Below are 20,219 nucleotides of genomic sequence, written 5' to 3'. Positions count from 1 at the left end.
TTGCAGCACAACAGCCACCCAGAAGCAGGAGCAGCAAGTGTGTCGCAACGTTTCTGAGATTTATTTTTTTATTAGTTTCCAAGAAATGGGCTGGAGGCAACGGTTTCCCCCAGAGCATGCCTAGGATGACTCAGCCCTGCCTGCTCCATGAGCTAAGAGGCAGAGGGGCTGTAAAGACAGGCAGGAAGGAACATGGCTGGCACAGGGTGCAGAACGTGGGCACTGCGATGAGAACTTGCAATGGCACATGCTCTGTGCCTGGGCAAAATCTGTGTTCCTGCAGGGTTTTCTTGGACCAGCAGCACCCTGCAGGGCAAATGTTACGTGTTGCTGCTGCTCTCCCGATATTTCACTTGCCCTGGGAGCCTCTGAACTCATAAAAAGGCCTTTCAGAAAGAGGCTTAAATTATCTCTGAAAAGCCAGGGGGAGTGTATTGTGGTTTGTTTTTTTTTCAAGCCAGGCTCTGAGTGCAATGCATTAAAATGACAAAGGTAAGTAAAAGCCTTGCGATGACAAGAAATTCCTGTCTCACTGAGGTGTCTGGTACGTGTTTCGTGTTTCGCTCCGGAGCCGCGCTGCTACGTGCTGCCCTGCCTGAGCACACAGTGCCGAGCACAAAACACCTGCCAGGCACTGACACTGCTCTGGGTGCATTCCTGGGGCAGCCAGGCCCCTCAAGGTGCTCGTGGTCTGGTTGTCCCCCATCCCTCATGCCCATGTGGCATTCTGCCACCACTTGTGACTGGTGGTACTGGTGAGGACATGGAGCGTTGGGTATCGGCCACTTAAAGGCCACCACAGCACTGCCAGTCAGCCAGCCTGGGCCACTAAAACACCAGCCCTGCATCCTTTAACTTAAATGCCCCAAAATCTCTGCACCTCCCCTGCCAGTCCCATTCCTGACCAGCAGTGCATCCCAGGATAACTCCTGCTGGCTCTTACTGTGACGGGTTCCTTGTAAGCAAGGGCAAGAGACACAGGGACCACTGAAAGGGGCCACATCAGAGAGCCTTGCAGAGCCATGTCCTGCCTCACACAGCAGCTGTGATTCTCTGGAGTTAGAAATCCAGCTATTTCTTTTGAGGTGGTTGTGGCTGTCAGTATTGTCACTCTTTGTGCTGCTGAACATGTCTTGGCTGCAGGCTGCCCATGGATCCCTGTGCTCACCTCTCTCATGAGGAGGTATTGAAGGTGGTGCAGCCCAGCTTTATGAGTTTGACCTGAAATCAACTGCATACTGTCACACCAGATAGATCAACAGCAACAGAACAAAATATTTAATGATTAAGTAGGTGATAAGGTCAGGCTTGCAGTAGCTAGACTGCAAATAGAGCAACAGCAAAACAAACGCAAGCAAGCGCAGCAGCAGAGGCTTCCTTGTCGCAGAGCTTGCTGAGCACTCCCTGAGCTGAGCCCAGGAGCTGGGGCTGGGCCTGTGCTACAGCCCCTGACCAAGTGCAACACCAGCACAAGTAAAAGGTGCAGAATCACTGTGAGAGTGCTGCCTTCAGTCGTGTGAACTAAAGCTAGTGAGGAGAGTCAGTGTCCTTGCCAGAGGGAGGCTGCCGTACCTTTTCATCCCTTTATATTCTTTCTCCTTTCTTTCCTTCCATTCACACACAGTTCAGCTTTAAATGACAGTAACTTTAGTTTTATGTTGTAGGTTTACCATAACTGCTCCATTTTCAGTTGAATGGACAATACTGTCCCTATTCATCACAACACACCTGGTAAGTTTGGAATTGGGAGCCTGTGGACGATGGTTCACCCTGCAGTCAGTGCAGAGAGTGAGAAATGACAACCTTACGGGAGCTGATTCATCCCCTGAAGGATCCTTTCTCTCTGTGAAGGGTAGAGAAGATCTACAGAGGAAGTACAGTCCCTGAGGTGTAAGTGGAGCAGGGGGCTGAGCCTCTCCCAGCTCTCTGTTGGAGTGTGGCAGTCCCTGCCCAGCCCCAGCTCCATTGCCCTCACACTACTGCAGGCTTGTATTGCTTCAGCCACACATTCAGAAACTCTTCCCTTGCCATGGCTGCTCATTTTTGGCCAGGTTAGGGATCTAAGATGGCCCAGTAAGGAATTGGACAAGTGCCAGAGCCAGCATGAAGCCAGGAGAGGTGAGGGAGTGGTAGAAATGCCTTTCTTAGCAGAAGCGGAAAGCTGCTCAATTGGCCCCATCATAAATGGGCTGTTCAACATGAAGTGCCTGGTGTGAGCTGGAAAGAACCCATTTCCCAAACCACTTAGATGTTTTCTGATAACTGTCCCGTGCCTGGGCCTTGGCATCAGCCCGTGTTACACCCTTGTGTCTGGGACTCTGTAATAAAGATAAGGCAGGCTGTATCGCACAATGGAAGCTCAGTCTGAGGCTCAGCTGAACAACCATCCTGAGGAGATTTCCAGATCCTTTGAGTGTCTCTTGTCTCCAGCTGGGGCACTTATAATGAGCTCTGCTACAGGGCTTGGACTTTGGGCTGAGAAATTCCCCATAGACTACCAGGGCAGAGCTCTGATGGGTTACATCTACAGAGGAGGTCTGAAGGCATTTCACTTTTTCAAACTGTCCTGAAAACAGCATCTCTGATGTGCTGTTCCAGGAATGAATCACATTTTCTGAGAGCAGAACTCAGAGCTGTCTGAAGGGTTTGCATTATACAGACATTGCAAGAGCTGTTGGAGAGGATGTCATGAATGAGAGAAAATAACAGTGCCTGGTGTCTTCCTTCTCCTAAAGCTCAGGGACAGCTTTTCCCCACTGAAGCTAGATTTGCTTTAAAGCTTGAAGTGTTCACTACTCTGCTGCTGTGCTGTTTGGTCATTCACAGGGCACAGCACAAACCAGGTGAGGCATGGGAGTCAAGGTAAAGCCGACATCAGCAGTGAGATCCAGGTCTGACTTCTCCACTCCTGGAGGAGGCTGGAAAACAAATTTGCGGAGCAAGCCCGAAAAGAAGAGGAACAGCTCCATTTTGGCCAGTCCTTCACCAAGGCAAGCCCTTCGCCCTAAAAACAACCAGGGGAGAAGTTAATGATCAGCACTGTAACTGTTAGTGTTGATGTCTGAGACCTTCTAAACAGGAGGTACAGTCTGGAGGAGCAGGCTGCTGAGATAGGAAATTTTCCCTTCCTTCTCTCTGTATATTGGAGTTGCTACTGATTTGGTCTCAAACTACACAGAAATCTGTAGATATATGAAATTGTTCAGTGACTGTGAGTAAATCCCTGTCTCCCCTCTCTCCCCAAAGAAGAGGTGGTTACCTACAGCAATGGTGGATAGGAGAAATGACCAGAAATCCTTTACCCTCTGTTCTGTGTCCCCTGGCTTTCATACTTGAATTCATCCTGAAATCAGGGGGAGCTGCCATTAGCTTCACACCCACAGTCCTCTTACCTATGGAGAATGGAATAAATGCTTCTCTCCTAATGAAGTTCCCATTGGCATCAAGGAAATGGGAAGGGTTGAACTGATCCGGGGTTTTCCAGTGTAACTCGTCATTCAGAGCAGAGGTCAGCAGTGGAATAATCTCAGTACCCTGAAAGGGGTCAAAGAAATTCATGGAAGAGGAGATCACTCCCTTACTTGAGCCAGACTGTGTTATTTTTCCTAATGTGAAGAGGCAAATAAAACATGACAGATAGAACTGGGGAATGTTTCTCTGCCCCAGTCGTGGCTCTGTCTGTTTTCAGTAACTGCTGTTTTATTTTTTGGACCACAAAACATTCCTTTCTTACAGAGTCAGATCTTTCAACAAAGGTGCTGGGGTAGAGGTTCGACATTTGACATAAAAGACTCAAACCAGTGTGATTTAATTAAATCTCTGGTTAATCATGATTCAGACAACTGTACCAGACCACAATCCATTGTATGTTTATAGTAATTATCCTGGATCTAAGACAAAGGGTCACAGCACAGATTAAACCATGCATCACCATGTCTTTAGTTATTTATGTGTTTCTTCATCTGCTTTTAAGAAAGCTGTCAGGAGTCTGTGCAGCACAAGCTGCCAGCCTCAGAGCTCACCTTAGGAATCACGTAGCCTCGGAAATTCACATCGCTGGGAGTCGATCGTGATACGCCCATGGGGACGATATTGGCAAACCTTTGTATTTCGTGTATTACTGCTTCTGTGTAAGGCATTTTTTTCCTGTCCTCCAACTTAGGCAGCTCTCCTGGTTCAATGACATGGTTCATTTCTTCCTGAATCTTTCCTTGGAGGGAGGAAAGGATTAAGAAGATGATAAAAATCTCATCTTGCAACTGAAATGGCTACCAGTTTGGCAGAGATGAAGAAAAGGGAAAACTGTAAATATCTGGGAAGGGCAGAAGTGGGTAAGTCAGGGCATGGTGTGGTTCTTTCAGGTCTGTTGTTGAGCTAAGGCAGCTTGAATGGAGTCACTACAGTCCATCCCATGCCTGACTCTCATTACACACCTTTGTTGCCCCATAACCTTCAACAGAAACCAGATCAGAATCAGCTCCTGAGGAGACCTTTAGTGACGTAAGCCCATAGCCTGCAGGTGAATAACCAGGAGGGAGCTTTACTGTGTTTGTAGGCTGCCCCTTAGCCTCTCCCACTTGGCTGGGCTGGTTTATTGCAATTCAGCTGAATAAAATTCCTTTGTAAAGTCAATGCTTGTTATCTCTCTCAGAGCACTCAGAATAATTACTCTAGGCAACACTGAATGAGTTCCACTCCCTTCTACAACCAAAGCCCTAAGCATGCAACAATAAATTGTACAAGAGACTTGTCCTCCTTACTCTGAATTTCTGGGTATTTCATCATCAGAAGCAGTCCCCAGCGCACAGTTGTGGATGTAGTCTCAGTCCCAGCAGCAAAGAGGTCCAGGGTTGAAAACATCAGGTTTCCATTGCTGAAGGCAGTGTGTGGTTTCTTTGACTCCTTCAAAACATGGGAGTAATACAGCAAGTGATACCCATATGTGACTCTGTTGCCACCATTTTTATCTGCATGTTAGCCTTCTGTGACTTTATATGTGAATAAAACTGAATATTTCGTCTTTCAGCATTAGGGCCTATGCTGTGTGGAATTTGTCTGGTCCCAAGCATATGTGTAATCCCCAAGTCTAGGTATTAGACATAATTCCAATAAATTGGATTTTTTTTACTGCAACACAGTTTATCGCTGTACCATTCTTGCAGGAAGGTTTGGGATGATCTCCTCCTTATGTGTGCTGAGTGAGAACTTTTTTCCCCCTTGTGGGATGTCTCGACAACTAAATCTCTTCAACCAGCAGTTCCAGAGGGGCCATGAGCGACTCCAGCACAGCTCAGTGTGTGAGCTTTGATATATTCTGCTCACTGCACTTCTTCTGTTTCCACTCGCTGCCAGTCCCTGACAGATGGCCAGTCCTAAGGGCTAGCTAAGTCAGAGCTAAGGGAAGGGAACAGAAAGACACTGGGACTCAGCTTTAAAGTACCTGTTTTTGCTTCACCAGAAAGGCATCGACAAAGCCTGATAAGTCATTTTCATTAAGCTCCTCTTTGTGTTCCCGGAAGAGCTTCTGGAGAAAAGCATTCAATTCAAGGATATTTTGTAGCACAGTCTTGGAAGCTCCAGACAGAAATCCAAGGGATGGGTAGAAGTTATATAACTGTGGAGCAAGAGAAGTTTTACTGTTAATTGGCATTTTGGAACATATACTGGTATCTCAAATCACACTGCTGGTCCCTTGTCCTATGCCCTGACATTGGCTGTAATTCCCCCCCTCTACAGTCTAAGGAGCTCTGGATTCCTGCATAAATAGAATGTTCCTTCTGTAATTCAAGGAGGCAGGTTTGGGTCTGTGCTTCTGCTCTTCGAAGAGGGTAAAGTTGTTCATTTTGTGAAGACTTTGGGGTTTTTTTTCTTTTAGTAATAAGTTTCACAGAGTAAGTGCAGGGGCCTGGGAATCTGTGCATTGCAGATACAGAACCACAGATGTGTTTTGTACAGGCTGACTGGCTGATAATGTTCTTGTTCTCAAGAAGAAATATGTGGGAGGCCAGGAGAACAAATGCTGGAAACCAGATATCCCCCAAAACTAACAGCTAAAATATAAATTTAAGCTCTTACCTGCACCATAGGGGAGCCCAACAACTTAGTATTTTGATTTATCAGCTTCAGCAAAGTTAGAAATACTGGATCATCATATTCAAACCTCTCTCCAAATAATATAGAGCAGATGACATTGGATACAGCATTGTTGAGTATCATTTTTGTATCAAATGGTTTCCCTGTATTTCAAGAAATGAAAACAAATGACAGAATGACTATGCTTGTTTCAGTCTGGTTTCTTATGGAAATGTAGTCCTGAGCTCCCAAAGAAAACTCATTCCCCACCCAGAATTCATAGCAGGGAATTTTGTTTCAGTGTTTTAAGGCCTTGGTTCAATAACCTCCTGCACTGTATGCTGAACTTTAACCACGAGATGCCATTTGCTCAGAGTTAAACTTTCATTAATTTTTATTGTTCTGCTAGACCTGTTCTCTGTCTCTGGATGAAAGACTTGACACTCACCATGATAGGATTCAAAATATTTGATAAGGGAATTTACTTCCTCCAGGATTCGGATCTCAAGGGTTCTCTTTCCCATTCCAAAATCTCGCAGTGTGGACAAGGTGAATCTTCTCATAGTTTTCCACAGCTCTCCATGGCTGAATGCTATGCCTAAAATAAATGTGTAACATCCTTATGGCACCTGTGGTTCATAAACATTCTTACACACTGGTGCCTCCTATGATCACAAAAAGTGATCTGTAAGAGGACAGTACGCTCTGCTGTGAGAACGTAATGAACAGAGACAAAACGTATCCAAGCAGAAGGTCAATTACCATTTCCTTGTGTTATTTTCCTAAATATGGGTATTTCTGCCCTCTCTCCAAACTCTTCAGCATGATTTAAAAGGGCATCCTTGATGGTTTCATATCCAGCCAGTACCACGACCTTCCTGGGTCCAAAATGCACCGTGAAGATGTTGCCATATATCTTGGAGAGCTGTCAAGGTGAATAAATATGTTCATTCAAAGCCAGATCTGGACTCAAACACTAGTACCAGCCACTCGAGGTGGTTTCTAGACCAAAAGGAGCCTCCCAGCCCCGCCTGATGTCTCCAGGTGCTGCTGTAATTCAAGTAGTGAGCAGCAGCTATCGATTGCTTGCACCCTGTTTGCTCAACAAGGTGTCTGCTATCACTGCTCCAATCAGGGGAGTCAATAAAGCCACTGCATTCCTGTGGTGTTCTGCAGTAACAGGCCAGCAATACCACCTTGGGAGGCTGGGTAGAGAATGCTGTAGCAGGCAGGCCTGTTTATTGTAGTGCTGGTGACCTGAGGCAAGCAGGCGTGCACACACCTTTGAGGCTGAAGCCACAAACACTGCAAAAACAAAGCCAGACAATAACTCTTTCTTTCAGGACAGCACTTGTCTCTTAATTATGGCAAGGTGGGTAGTGTTGCAGTCATTATGGAATTATTTGCTGGCCACCAGAAACTTGAATCCGACTAGGAAGCATATTCTGGTAGATAATGTCACAGGAGTGTTAGGCTTTTATAGCAAATTAAAAATGAATCATCTTTTACCCTGAAAGGTGGCTTTGACAAGCTAATCATTCACTTGGTATTTTAGGCTTCGTTTGAGCACACTGCAAGCCATCCACTCCAAATGTCTTCTTGTTTCTGATGTGCCTGGGTTACCATTTTCTATGCATTAGATAGATTCCACAAATTGAATTTCAGATTAGAAGCAGCTCCTGTTATTACATCAGACAAATTGAATTTGTTTTCATCAAGCACTGTTTTGACGGCTTGGGAGATAACATTAGCGCTGGTTCTTTCATCCCTGGCAGCTCACAGAGCGTGTGGCAGAGCCAGGGGCAGGGAATCTCAGCTGCCTCCAAGCCTTCCTTTGGCCATCTCCTTGCATTAGTGCTTCTTGGCAGCCGCTCTGGTTTTACTCAGCAGCACAAGTATTGGATGTGGCAGGCCTGAAAGCCCAAATAAAGCTTCTTGGCAGATTATAGGAAATTAGTCTGGTGCTGTCACGTGACATTTGTATCATAAAATCCCCCAGTACTGCCAAAAATAGTTCATAAATAGTTTCATACTGACATCCTGAAACATATCCAGGAGCTGTGGACCAGAAGCCCATCAGAACTGATCTCTACACAATCCTCTGCCCCATAAATCAAGGCAGATGAGCACTGTGTGCCTGCTGTAGGAATTCTGTGCTTTGGCAACGCAGGATGCCCTTTCTTCTACAGCTAACAGGAGCATTGCAGTGTCTGCACTGCCCTCTCACTGCAGATGTTCAGGTGGCTGAAGGAGTTCTCTGGGGACCAGCTTTCCCCCACCACAGTGTCCAGTAAGCAGCACACACACAGGGCATGTGACAGGTCCCTCACAGCACCTCAACTGTCTCTACAGCAACCAGATAAAATCTGAATTCCCACTGAATTGTCCCCAGGTCCCTGTGGGAACACAGCAGACACTTTCTGAAACAAACATTGCCTCTGGCTTTTTAATATTTAAGTTTTTTTTTTTTTGTCACTTTTTTAGAAATATAAGTATCCATGGAGCTGTGTAAGAAAAAGCAATTTGTATAGCTAGACATATAAAATCCATGCATCGAGTCCTCAACCACCCTGGGCAGTGTGTGCACGGGGAGGGCTGGGGAGGCAGAGTTGTGCTTTGCATTGCAGAGATATAATTAGTTTTGTAACAAAGTGTGCATAGGACATCCCCTTTCCCTCTGCTGTGGGGATGATACCTTTTCTTGCTTCATCCCTTCCATCCACCCATCCTTCCTAAAGGTCTGCTGGCAGTGAGATATCTCCTGATGGCAGCAGCCTGGCCCAACTCAAGTCTTTACCTGCAGCCTCTGAAGGGCTCAAAACACCAACAGTTTGGAGCAGATTGCAAGGGGTGGGTGGTCTACACTTGAGTGTGTATAAAGAAAGAAGTGTGTATATTATATTTATATATAAAAATACAAGAGTGTGTGTGTGCACCTCTGAAGGTAAAGTCATTCTGCCAGCCTGCCTGTGTGCCACATATCTCATTGCTGCCCTCCACACAAAGCAAACACAACCACATCTCTATTTTCCCAGCTGCATTTCTCATTTCAGGAATTGCACATTTGCCCCCTGCCTGCTCACTCAGCCCCTACCTCTGTCAGCGACTGGAATGGCTTTTTCAGGTCCACCACGTTCAGGTTCCCAATCAGAGGAAGAGGTCGTGGCCCAGGAGGCAAATTGCAAACCGACTTCTTGGAGCTGGAGAGAAAGTAAAGGAGAGCAAACAGCCCTGCTGCCAAACAGAGCAGCAAGCTGGAGCCCATGTACTGCAGGAAACTCTGCACGGCCATGCCCAAAGCCAGGTGAGGGTATGAGCATCTTGGGGTCCCTTTATAGCCCTTCTGTCATTGCCTGGGCACACCTTCTGGGGAAGTGGCTTTACACAGACAAAAGGGCTCTGCAGACTTGTTTATGTCCACTCAGACCAGATGTACTCCATTTTCCTGCCAGATGAAACACCCTCTTTTATTCTGAGCCACGGATTATCGTAATCCGGAGCTCTTATTTCCTCTACAACACTGGGACAAGGTGTTTGTTACCCAGTGAGTGTCTGTGTTATGGGCATGTTCTCTATGTGATTTCAGGGTCAGAACTCAAGGACAGGAGCCATGCTGGACTGCTGCCACTGTGCCAGGTCCCAGGACTCAGCTGGACCACTGGTGATGCAGTGGAGGAAGCAGGACACAGGATGGAAAGCCCACAACAATGCATGGCCCAGGGTGCACCTGGCAAGCAAGCCCTTGGGGAGGACAAGACTGGCCACAGAGAAGCTGGAATGGTGGTTGCATGAAGATGTGCTAATTCAGGATTGCTGACAGGAGCAGATCTATTTACAGGTGACAGTTCTGACTCTTTTTGCTTTCCTGCCACTTCAGTAAAATCACCTCCTTGAGCAAATCACTGTTTTGTATTGCAAGGATTGTTATTGTCTTTGTCCCAAAAATCCCCTACCAGCAATCCCAAAATGTCCCTGACACCATGTCAGTCGCTATTTGGCCGTTTAGGGCCCAGAGAACCATGTGCCTGGATGGCCACGCCTGCCTCAGCAATTGGTGATGATCTTTCTGTTTATGAACAGCTGCATGCCACCCTCTAGGAGAAACCATCCCCTGCAGGCAATCCTGCCTAGATTGGGAAAGAGATCCTGAATCCTTGTAACCTGGGAGGAGCCAGGATCAGACTCTGCAGCTGGCCAGGCAGAGGATGGAGGAGGGAGGCTGCCTGGGCAGCTGCTGCCAAGGACGTGCCAGGCAGGAGGAGCACATGGCAGCAGTTCTGGCCCTGCAGGTACTGAGTCATGTCCCAAGCTAGGGCAGGGTCCTGCAAGAGCCCACGTGCCCAGGTGACAGCTCCAAGAGCCACCCCCACCCTCTGCATCCTTGGGGGATGACAACAAAGCAGATGTGACCAAGAACAGGAAGCCACTTGTATAAATGGTGGCTCTGGGGGAAGGAGCTGATTTGATGCTCTATCCCATATTCTCAAGTGTTTATATTTTATTCCCCAGTTGCAGGTTCTGGCAGATTACTGGGCTCTGCTGCTGTTCAGCCCTTTAAAAATCTTTAGTTTAATAATTCTTTTGCTAGAAGTCTCCAAGGCTCCTACGTGCAGGCTACACTGATGGAAAAATTATGATTATTTATTAATAATAATAAAAGTACATTAGCCAAAGGCAAGGGGAATCAATAAACTCTAACAAGATTGACATGAAAAAGCTGTCTGCACGTCTGCCTGCTCTCCAAGGCTTGTTATCAGGAGTGGAGTTTTTCACAAGGGGGAACTTTCCCTGTGCAGAAGAGGACCAGGCAGGGGGGACAAAGAAAGGAGAGCAATGGATGATGGTCACATCCATCTCAAGATTTGCTGCACAGCTGAGAGGTCTTGGCCTGCATCCTCCTCTCCCAGACATTTCCAAGAATATCCTGTTCTGCCAGATTCTTCTCTGAGCAAATGGTGTGACTACTGGGACTCCTGAGATTTTATAATATGCAGTAAGAGGGAGGGGAAAAACCCTGCATGGGGCCAGTTGGGTACCAAAGGAGGAAATCTGTTGCTGTTTACATAGAGGTCTGTTGGAGTAGAGCTGGCTGCTGCCAGAGCAAGAAAAATCACCTTCCCTAGGACTTCAATCTGTGGTGACAATATAGGGTGAGACCCTTTCTCAAGCAGTGAGCCCATGGACTTGCAGCCTGCTGGACTGATGCCCTGTGAGAAATGAGGGATGAGGAATCTTTGCAGTTTTAAAATAGAGCCAACGTGATGCCCTCACCCCCATTTCTTCCTCACATCCCTCAGCTTGCAGGTGAGGTTCCCACACAGGACTGGGGGAAAACATTGCTCCCAACTCACATCTTTGTCTTTCTACCAGCCCAAGGCAGAACCACCTTCATGTGAGCAGACTTTGTGGGCACAGCTCAGGCGACTCATCAGTTCCTCCTGGACAATGAGCCTGCCTTTAAACACCACAGTAACTCCTGTGTGCTCATCTGGAGAAGGTCACATCACCTTCTAATGGGACACAGGTTAGCAGTGCTACAGTAACTGTAGGATAAAGCAGGGAAAGGGTTGTTATAAGGCCATAATGCAGTCAATGACTGCTGATAATATCATAAACCACGAGAGTGAACACCAAGTGCTTGTGTGCCTTGCAAGGCTCTGCCACTGCTTTACAGCCCCTGGAGATGCCTATCAGCCCATGCATTGTTATCAGGGACATATAAAGCCTGAGCACACCCTATTAAACATTAACATTTTTAAAGACCCAGATGTGTTAAAACTCAGGCTGCTCCTTGCTAATGGATTTTGCTTGCCTTGACAAATGCCAATGCAAAAAGAAATCAAAAGCTTTCCGACTCTGACCTCTTTCAATTTTTCATCGTTATTGCATTGTTTTATTGGATTACGCCCACTTTTTCCCACCCTGCAAATGTGTATTTCTACCCTGTAGTGATCAGTATCTCAAGTGTTCACTTTGCTCATTTTTATACAAATGATTCCTTAATTTCTTTTCATTCATCTGTCAAATCAGTGTGGGTTGCTAATCTACTCTGAGAAGAAAGACTCCTGAAAAAATATTTTTTTAAATCTTTATTTCATGGTAATTAAAACAAAAAAAAATAGATTCCTGGTTTTGTTTTGTTTTGTTTTTTGCTTTTTTTTTTTTTTTTTCATGTTCTGAATTGAAAGATTATATGTGATGAGTCTGGTCACTGGGAGAAGAAAATAAAAAAATATGTGCATGAGATTAGTGCAGAGCCTAAGGTGAGAGTATTTCACACACGTGTTAAGCATTTACCATTCTTGGGAACTTTGCTGCTTTTAAAAGCCTCCTTCTGAATAGACGCCATTCCTTCATGAGTCTCACTCGGTGAGAAAACACATGTGAGATCCTTGGCTTTGCTGCTGGCAATGTACTTTTTAATACGCATATATACAAAAATATTTGCAGTAAAATCCATTGTAACTGTAGCTAGAACCATGATCTTCCAGATCTACATTTACACCAACAAGTCAAGGCAGCCTGACCTGGCAGGTGAGTATTGAGTAGGCTGGTTTATGAAGAGATGATTTTCAAAATACAGCTGATAAATCAAATGCCTCAACACAGCTCCAAGGATTTTTTGTTCTGGGTCTCTGGCTTCTGTCTCTCTCAACAACATATTGCAGAAATTGTGTTAATCCAAGAGAAATTTGAGGCATATCATGAAGGGTGATTAGTTGATATCTACAGAAGCAGGGTCCCAGCATCTTCCTTTTGGGCCCCTCTCTTGATGCAGGTGGAGATGTGGAGTTAGATGTACCAAAATTGCAATAAGCCATTTTAGATGAAGGTTTGTTTCACCTCTCAGTGCAGCATTGCTATTTCTACGTTTCTCTTTAAACTGATGAGGCTTTGGCTCAGTAATAACAGAAAATGAGCTATCACTCTGTACATCTTTATAGAGCAGATAACATATTAAGGCCCTGACCTTATTGGTATGAAACTACAATTTCCCTGTAAGTGCAAAACAATAATATTTCATTAATCATCCACAACAGAAACCCCCATTCCCCAGACTATTCTGGCAATATTCTGCATTTTTGCTTGTCTAGGAACCTGAATTAAAAGGGAGAAAAATGGTTTACAACAGCCTGTGGCAGTGATGGAGCAAGAGGCCTTATGTAAGAGCTGGCGGCGTGCTTGGCTCACGAAGGTGAGGCAGAGGAATGAGTGATCCTGGAAGGATGTTTCTCTGAGGTGTGTTCTTTGCCTGGGCTGGGAACAGCAGTCTCAAGGGCACAAATTCCAGCATCTGAATGTGCTTGGTCTTGTTCAGCTCATTAATTTCCTACAGCTATCCCAAGTCAAGCTACGAAATCCCCTGGTGCTTTACTCTGAGCCTTTCATGGCTTGTCAATAAATTATTTTCCAATTAACTACCTGATAATTTGAGTCTGCAGGCTCTTAAAAGAGGCAGAGGCAAAGAGGTGAGAGAGAGAAAATAATGGAAGTCATGGACATTTCCCTGCCCATAAAATGAATAAAGGCTCTTCTCTGAAGTATTACTTAATTTGGTGCTTCCAAAACATACTGGTGAGTGTGTAATAACTCCTTCTGAGGAGATGTTTGTCCAACTGATGGATAAACACCAGTAGTGGAATAAGTTTTCAGCACTACCTGACAATATTGGAAAAGAACAATTTTACATGTTACTTCAGTCCATAATTAATGATGAAAGGTCTGATTCAAGCAAAGGATTTTAATTTCTTTTTCAGTCTATCAAGCTGTGTAACTTGAAAGGGGAAGAGCCAAGATTTTCCCTAGTTTGGGAAGTCTTCTAATTTGAGCATTCTAATTTTTGGCAAGGGCTCAGGACTCCATACTAGAGATACTGTGAAACACTACGAATTATCTGATCTCTCTTGTATGATGGGCACCCTTTTGCTGAAGCAGCTATTTCAGATTTCCCTGATGCAAAGTCTCTTGCTCCTTTGAAAGAAAATATGTGAAAAGCATTTAATACTTTGTTTGTAGCACTGCTCTTTTTGGCTCTGTTTTTGTTGAGTCCTTTTGGAACTGGTTGGTTTAATCCACAAATGAGGTTTTTTTCCTTCACAATGATTATCTAATGGGGGTTTTATTTGATCTCCTTGGGAAAAATTTATCCTAAGTTGCTGAAGCACGTGTATTAGATTGTAGGAGAACCTGTACCTTTAAAGGAAATTCTAGAAGATACAACTGGCATTTGCAATAAAAACATTAAGTAATCATAACCAAACACCTGCTACTATACCTGACTTGAATTTGAGTAACTACAACATTTAAGACTCCAAAGAAAAACCCTGAGTTAAGGAACAGGTAAAAAAATATACATATATAATAAAATCTACCAAGTTGATGTAGCCTTTGCAGAGAATCATAGAATGATTTAGGTTGGAAAAGACCTTTAAGATCATTGAGCCCAACTGTTCCCCCAGTGCTGCCAAGGCCACCACTAAAATAACTGCGCCAAGTGCCACCTCTACATGGCTTTTAAACACCTCCAGGGATGGGGGCTCCACCAGTGCCCTGGGCAGCCCATGGCAATGCTTGGGGAAGTGAATTTTCCTGATAGCCACACTGACACCCAGCTGGGTGTCATCTACAGCCTTACTGAGGGTGCACCCAATCCCATCACCCAGATCATTGGTAAAGGTGTTGAACAGAACTGGAAAGGGTTGCTGCTGTCTGCCTTGGAGTAATTCCGCTTTTTCCTTTGACTTCTTCCTTCATGGCATGGGAAATCAGCAAGTCAGCCACTGTGACAGAAAGGAAGGAATGTAATTTGGGCAGTTTGCTAAAATCAAGTGCCTTGACACGTCAGCTAAACGTGTTCAGATAAACCAAAGTTACTTCCCTGCTGCTCGGTCGTCTGAAATCTGGGAGAGAGTTTGCTGCATGTATTTATGAAAGAGGAGTATCTCCCTTTTACCATTAAGTGTTATAACGAAGTCAAGTGGAAAAGTGCTATTTACTGTATAATAAAACCCATCTATTGTTCATCGCCCTGAAAACCTAATAATAAAACCTTATATTTCAAGCTGTGCAAACCAGTTGCTTATGTAATAGGACATGGTGTAATTTTCCATTTACAATTTCAATACTGTAATAGGAAAGCAATCAAAGCATAAACAAAAGACACTTTAAATGGAGCTGCAGTTAATATTTCCATAATGGCTGTCCTTAAAAATTGAACCTATCTAATTTCTTTTTTTCCCAGCCTTGAATTCTTTCTGCTTAGCTCAGTCATTTAATTAAAAGAAAACCAACTTAAGAAAGATAAAATACTGTCTTAAACCAATTGCAGCTATGGGCAAAGAAGAAAAAATGCCAGCGTAATGCACGGTTAACACTTGGTGAGTTAAATTAAAGCTATTTCTCATCCTCCTTTCAGAAGGAGATTGTGAATCTGCAGAGTTTGTGCTGTAAACCTGAGGGCAAAAGGAGTGTTTTTCTTTGTTGTACATCTTGAGGATCTGGAAGTTCACCATTTCTCCAGCTTCTGCCAGCACCCCCTTGGTTTTACTGGTGTCCCCCACCATTTGTGCCACACGATGGGAACCCACGTGCTTGTAGCAGGTACAAAATAACTCAGAGCCATCCCCGGGGTTTGTGCACAGCTTAAACCACGAGGATTGATGGGAGATGAGGAACCACATGGTGGCCAGCCTGGGCGGCTGATGGTTGAGCGGAATGGGGATGGCCCATCCAAAATCCTGCTGGGTTTCTAAGGAAGTTCATCCTGCCTTCCTGCCAGTGCCATCCTCAGGGCTCTGGGACCACATGCCAGCCAGAGCTGGGGCCAGAAAATGGGCTGTTAAGTCAGGACCCAGAGCTCAGCAGTGACAGGTGAGGAATTTATTCTTGGGGCAGAAGGGAAGGAGGAGCCTGGCCTCAGCCCTGCACAGAAAAGGGAAAGATTGGACAAGGCTGGATCCTGTGTGAAGGGATTAGCGGACAGCAGGCTCCAAGTTTGGCTCTTTCCTCCTCCATTTCCCAATGCACAAACGCCAAGGACAGACTGTTTTTCCGGGCCCCTCCACAGACAAGCAGCCCACGACCATCACAGCCACCCATTCACAGGAAAGAATCGCAGACTAGAGAATCCCAGAACATCCTGAGTTGGGAGGGACGCACAAGGACCGCAAAGTCCTGCACAGGACAACCCAGAAAACACTGGGAGCACTCGGAGGGGAATTGAGAACAGTGACACGGGCTTTGTGAGGAGGAATCGGTTAATTTCGCAGAGGCCGTCGGAGCCCGGGGCGCAGGGACGGCGGCGACACTCCCGCTCCGTGCCGGGCCCAACATGGCGGCGGGCGCGGTCTCCATGGCGACGAGCACCGCGCTCCGGTTGCCATAGCAACGCCCACGCCGTTTCCATGGCGGCGCGGCCCCGCCCGCTCCGCGCGGCGGCGGTCACGTGACCCGCGCTCGATGCGCTCGGCGCGCGGCTCCCCCCGGCGGCGGGAGCGAGCGGGAGAGAGCGCGCAGGGACCGGGAGCGAGCGGAGAGAGACCGGAGAGGGAGCGGAGAGTGTCCGCACCCCCGGCAGCGACATGTCCACCGCCATGAACTTCAGCAGCAAGAGCTTCACGCCGCGGCCGCCGGACAAGGGCGCGTTCCCGCTGGATCACTTCGGTGCGGTAGCGCGGCCTAGCGCCGGGCCTGCCCCGCGGCCCCGCGCCCCGCCGGCCCGGGGCCGGCCCCGAGCGCGGCGCTAGCGCGGCCCTCGCTGTGTGTTGCAGGGGAGTGCAGCGCCTTCAAGGAGCGCTTCATGGAGTGTCTCCGCCGCAGCGGCTACGAGAGCGCGGCCTGCCGGCAGAGCGCCATGGCCTACCTGGAGTGCCGCATGGACAGGCGAGTGGTGCCGCAGGGGCCGGGAGCCCGCAGCCGCGCAGGACTCCTTGTCCAGGAAGGAGACACATGCTCCGCGTGGCCTCTGCGGGTCGGCTGCCTTGTGGTTTCCCTGTTGTCCAGCCCGTGCGGACGGATAACAGCGAGGCCCGCGCACCTTGCGCCCTGCGCAGCGGCCGCTGTGAAGCTTTTTTTTTTTTTTTTTTTTTTTGTTTACAGCTGTGGTTACAAGTTAAACTTCTAGCTTGTAGCCCATAGTTTGCTCACCTTCTGCGTGGCCTTCTCAATAACAGCTGACTGTGCTCAAGATGCCTACAAGTGTTGTGTATAACTTAGCAATGAATTATCAGAGCCAGTGGTATTTTTCTTGCATACGCTAACGCAATTGAGTCTTAGTTAATTCTGAGTTCAAGTGGAAATAATTTGGCCTGTTAGCCCCTTAGCAATGTGTTTCAAGCAGGCAAGTTAAAAGCTTTTGTACGTCGGTTCAAGTGAAGAAAGTGTTGGTGATTGGTTTTCCAGGGATGTTTCCATTCATGCATTGCTTTGCAATGCTTCCTGTACAAGGCTGAGTCAGGGAACTTTGAAAAATGCACAAATTTCACTGTATCGAGGGAAAGTACACTGCAAATCAAAAACGAGTTTGGAAATCACTATAGCAAAGTCTAATGGCACCACAAAGGCTGTTCTAAACCAGATTCACTTGGAAATGTCAATGGCATTGGTAGAATTTTGGGAAGCTCTTATGCAATGTGGTAATTAAAGATAACCAGGAGTCAGGTCAGTTTCTGACTAAACTCTTATTCAGTACCTAAAATGGGGAAACAACACATTTAATTGGAAAACCACTGTAAAGGGGGAAAAATAATTGCTGAGCGTTGCTTTCCTTAAACTGAATTTTCTGAGGTCTTGTCAAACAGCAGTCACTCTGTATAGGTGTCTTGGATCTGTTTAGGGTAAATAATAGTAAATGAAATAGAAAATGCTGCTGCTCTCTAACCAAGAGAGAGGCTGTGTTCTCTAAAATGTGTTTTATTGTTTTCTTCTTTTTTACTTAGGCAACTTATGGCTAATGAACCGCTGGAAAAATTGGGATTTAAAGACCTGATAAATGAGAAATCAGAAGAAAAACCTGAGAAGTCGTGATGAAGACAGACAACTTTGCTCCTCTTGCAGGGAAAGCATAACTCTGAATGTAGTACATATTGTACATTCTGTTCATATTGCAATAGGAAGTGTTTCCTGAAAGAACCTTTTTTCCAAAGTTTAATTGTCCTAAAATAAGATTTTTCTTTAAATGAGCAAAAAGTACTGCCTTTGTCTGCTTTGCTCAAGCATTTCTTAACTTCTTTCTTTTAATTTCTCTGGAGGCAAAACAGTTACAGCCCAAAGTGTTCTCCCTGTCTCTGTAAGAACAGTGAAGTCTTATTTTAAGGGGGCAAAAACCCAAACCAAACAATCCTTTATTGTGTAGGTCTTGAACTACTGATTAATCTTCTGTGGGCAGTACTGATACGCTCACAGCAGTTACTTGCCAGGTGGAAATAAAGCTGTTGTACTTTAAAATGGATTTTTATTAAATACTGGCATTAGTCCCCATCCCTGGGGTGGTCTCACCCTGCTAGGGAAGCCATTGGGGTCCTGTTTTGAGGTGCAGTGTTTTTTCAGTCATTTCATCTTCCATCATTGTTGGGAGAGTCTTTCTAGTTCCAGACACCAGTCAGGGAGTGATTCTGCTTTTATTTACCATGCCACCAGTGTTTGCCTAATTTTTTCATCATTTCACTGGGAATAGTGGTATTTCTCTTGCATGTTCTAAAGCAGTTCAAGTCTTTCTTAATTACTGTTGAGTTCAAGCAGAAATAATTTGGCCTGTTAGCCCCCTAGAAATGTGTTTCAAGCAGGCAATAAATTTGCAACTCTTCTGGATGTGTTTCCCACTGTATGTTCTGCCCTGTTATCCCTGCTGCTTTTGTTTTTGTTTTTAACCCAGTGAATAATTTCTCTGTGTATCTGGCTCTCTCTGCCAAGGCAGTTCCCTAACGCTCCCCTCTTTATCTGCTGTCCCCTCTCTGATACATCTCACCTCCCCTGCTGCTGCTTTTGCTTCTGCCTCTCTCCCCTGTGCACCTGCTCATACCGAGCTCCAGGGAAGGGTGGAAGAACATTTTCTACTCTTCATGCTGATCATTGGGGCTGAGATTGAAATTGTTGTTCTGTCTAATCTGATGGAACAGAGTGCACACAGCTCAGAGCAGGTCCTGTTTGAAAAGGACATTTGCTTGCTGCTGCATATTTTTATTCCACTTCATTCTACTGTTCAAATTATATTCTTTGGTAAGATTAGTACATTTATAGGAAAGATAGCAGATTGTATTGCTGCAACAGATACTAAAAGACATTATATTAAACCACTGAATAAGAGCTTTCTTTTAGTGATACCAAGTTAGAATTAAAATAATCTCCAGCATCTTCAGAAGAAAGAAATCAAATTTCATGCTTCTGTGCTCCCTGAATATTAGAAGGCGAAGTGAATTCCTGGTAGGTCTGAAAGAACCCCCAATGGTGGGGGAGTAATCTGGGCTCTTACCAGTGGTAGTTTCATTTTTTGGCTGTTACTCTGCACTCTTGTCTTGGCCAAGCAGTTCATCCACCAATTCCATCTGTTTCCCTGAGACATTGATGCCCTGTCCCCCAGGTTGTTCCAAAGTTTTTGAGGTGTTGGGTGATTGCCACCCAAACAAGACTGCGAGGGGGAGAGGTTTGCGCCTTTCACCAGCCCCAAGATCACATCCTCATCCTGTCCAGATCCATGGGCACCTCTCATCCTGCTTCCCAGCACAGTGAGTCAGCTGCTGTCCCCTCGTGCCAGGACAAGGAGAGCTCTGAGTGGATAGCTGAAAATTCAGGGAATGGGCAGAGACATTTCTGTCCTGGCTGTAAGCATTGGCTGCAGAAAAGAATATGTTCAGTGGAGCTTTAAGGGAAGATCAGAGCTGCTGGGGGACATCAGACATTGAGATCTGATGGAGCTGAGAAGTGGTGGGGAAAAAGCCATTAGTGCCAGACCTGGGGTAAAACAGTTTTCCCAATTTGCTCAAGGGGACAAGTCCCTGCAGCACTGGAGTCACCTGGGAGAGTTCCCAGAATGTTCTTCAATTAATTCCTGACAATGTACAAACCATGAATTAAATCTTTCCACTTGAAACCTCTTTATTTTAGTATTGCTGGTGGTATCCAGGTTTGTACTCCTTTAAACTGACAGTGGG

At 45.8% G+C, this 20,219-nt stretch overlaps 2 protein-coding genes across 2 annotated transcripts; one reads left to right on the top strand and one right to left on the bottom strand.

Moving 5' to 3' along the window:
- Positions 1–1,302: 1,302 nt before the first annotated feature.
- On the bottom strand, positions 1,303–9,392 carry LOC128796190 (cytochrome P450 2K1-like). The gene is given in 10 exon segments (XM_053957617.1): positions 1,303–3,004; positions 3,393–3,534; positions 4,023–4,210; positions 4,761–4,902; positions 5,441–5,614; positions 6,076–6,236; positions 6,521–6,670; positions 6,835–6,997; positions 9,167–9,370; positions 9,372–9,392. Coding segments are annotated over 10 exon segments (1,533 nt in total). The 3' UTR covers positions 1,303–2,816.
- A 7,121-nt stretch (positions 9,393–16,513) lies between these two features.
- Positions 16,514–19,429, top strand: LOC128796370 (cytochrome c oxidase assembly protein COX19). The gene is made up of 3 exons (XM_053957927.1): positions 16,514–16,734; positions 16,842–16,953; positions 18,009–19,429. The coding sequence occupies exons 1-3, from the start codon at positions 16,653–16,655 to the stop codon at positions 18,094–18,096; spliced, it is 282 nt and encodes a 93-aa protein (XP_053813902.1). The 5' UTR covers positions 16,514–16,652; the 3' UTR covers positions 18,097–19,429.
- Positions 19,430–20,219: the final 790 nt, after the last annotated feature.

The sequence above is a fragment of the Vidua chalybeata genome, chromosome 16 (genome assembly GCF_026979565.1).
Source record: "Vidua chalybeata isolate OUT-0048 chromosome 16, bVidCha1 merged haplotype, whole genome shotgun sequence".
NCBI lineage: Eukaryota > Metazoa > Chordata > Aves > Passeriformes > Viduidae > Vidua > Vidua chalybeata.
This window is presented reverse-complemented; position numbering and strand designations above follow the sequence as displayed.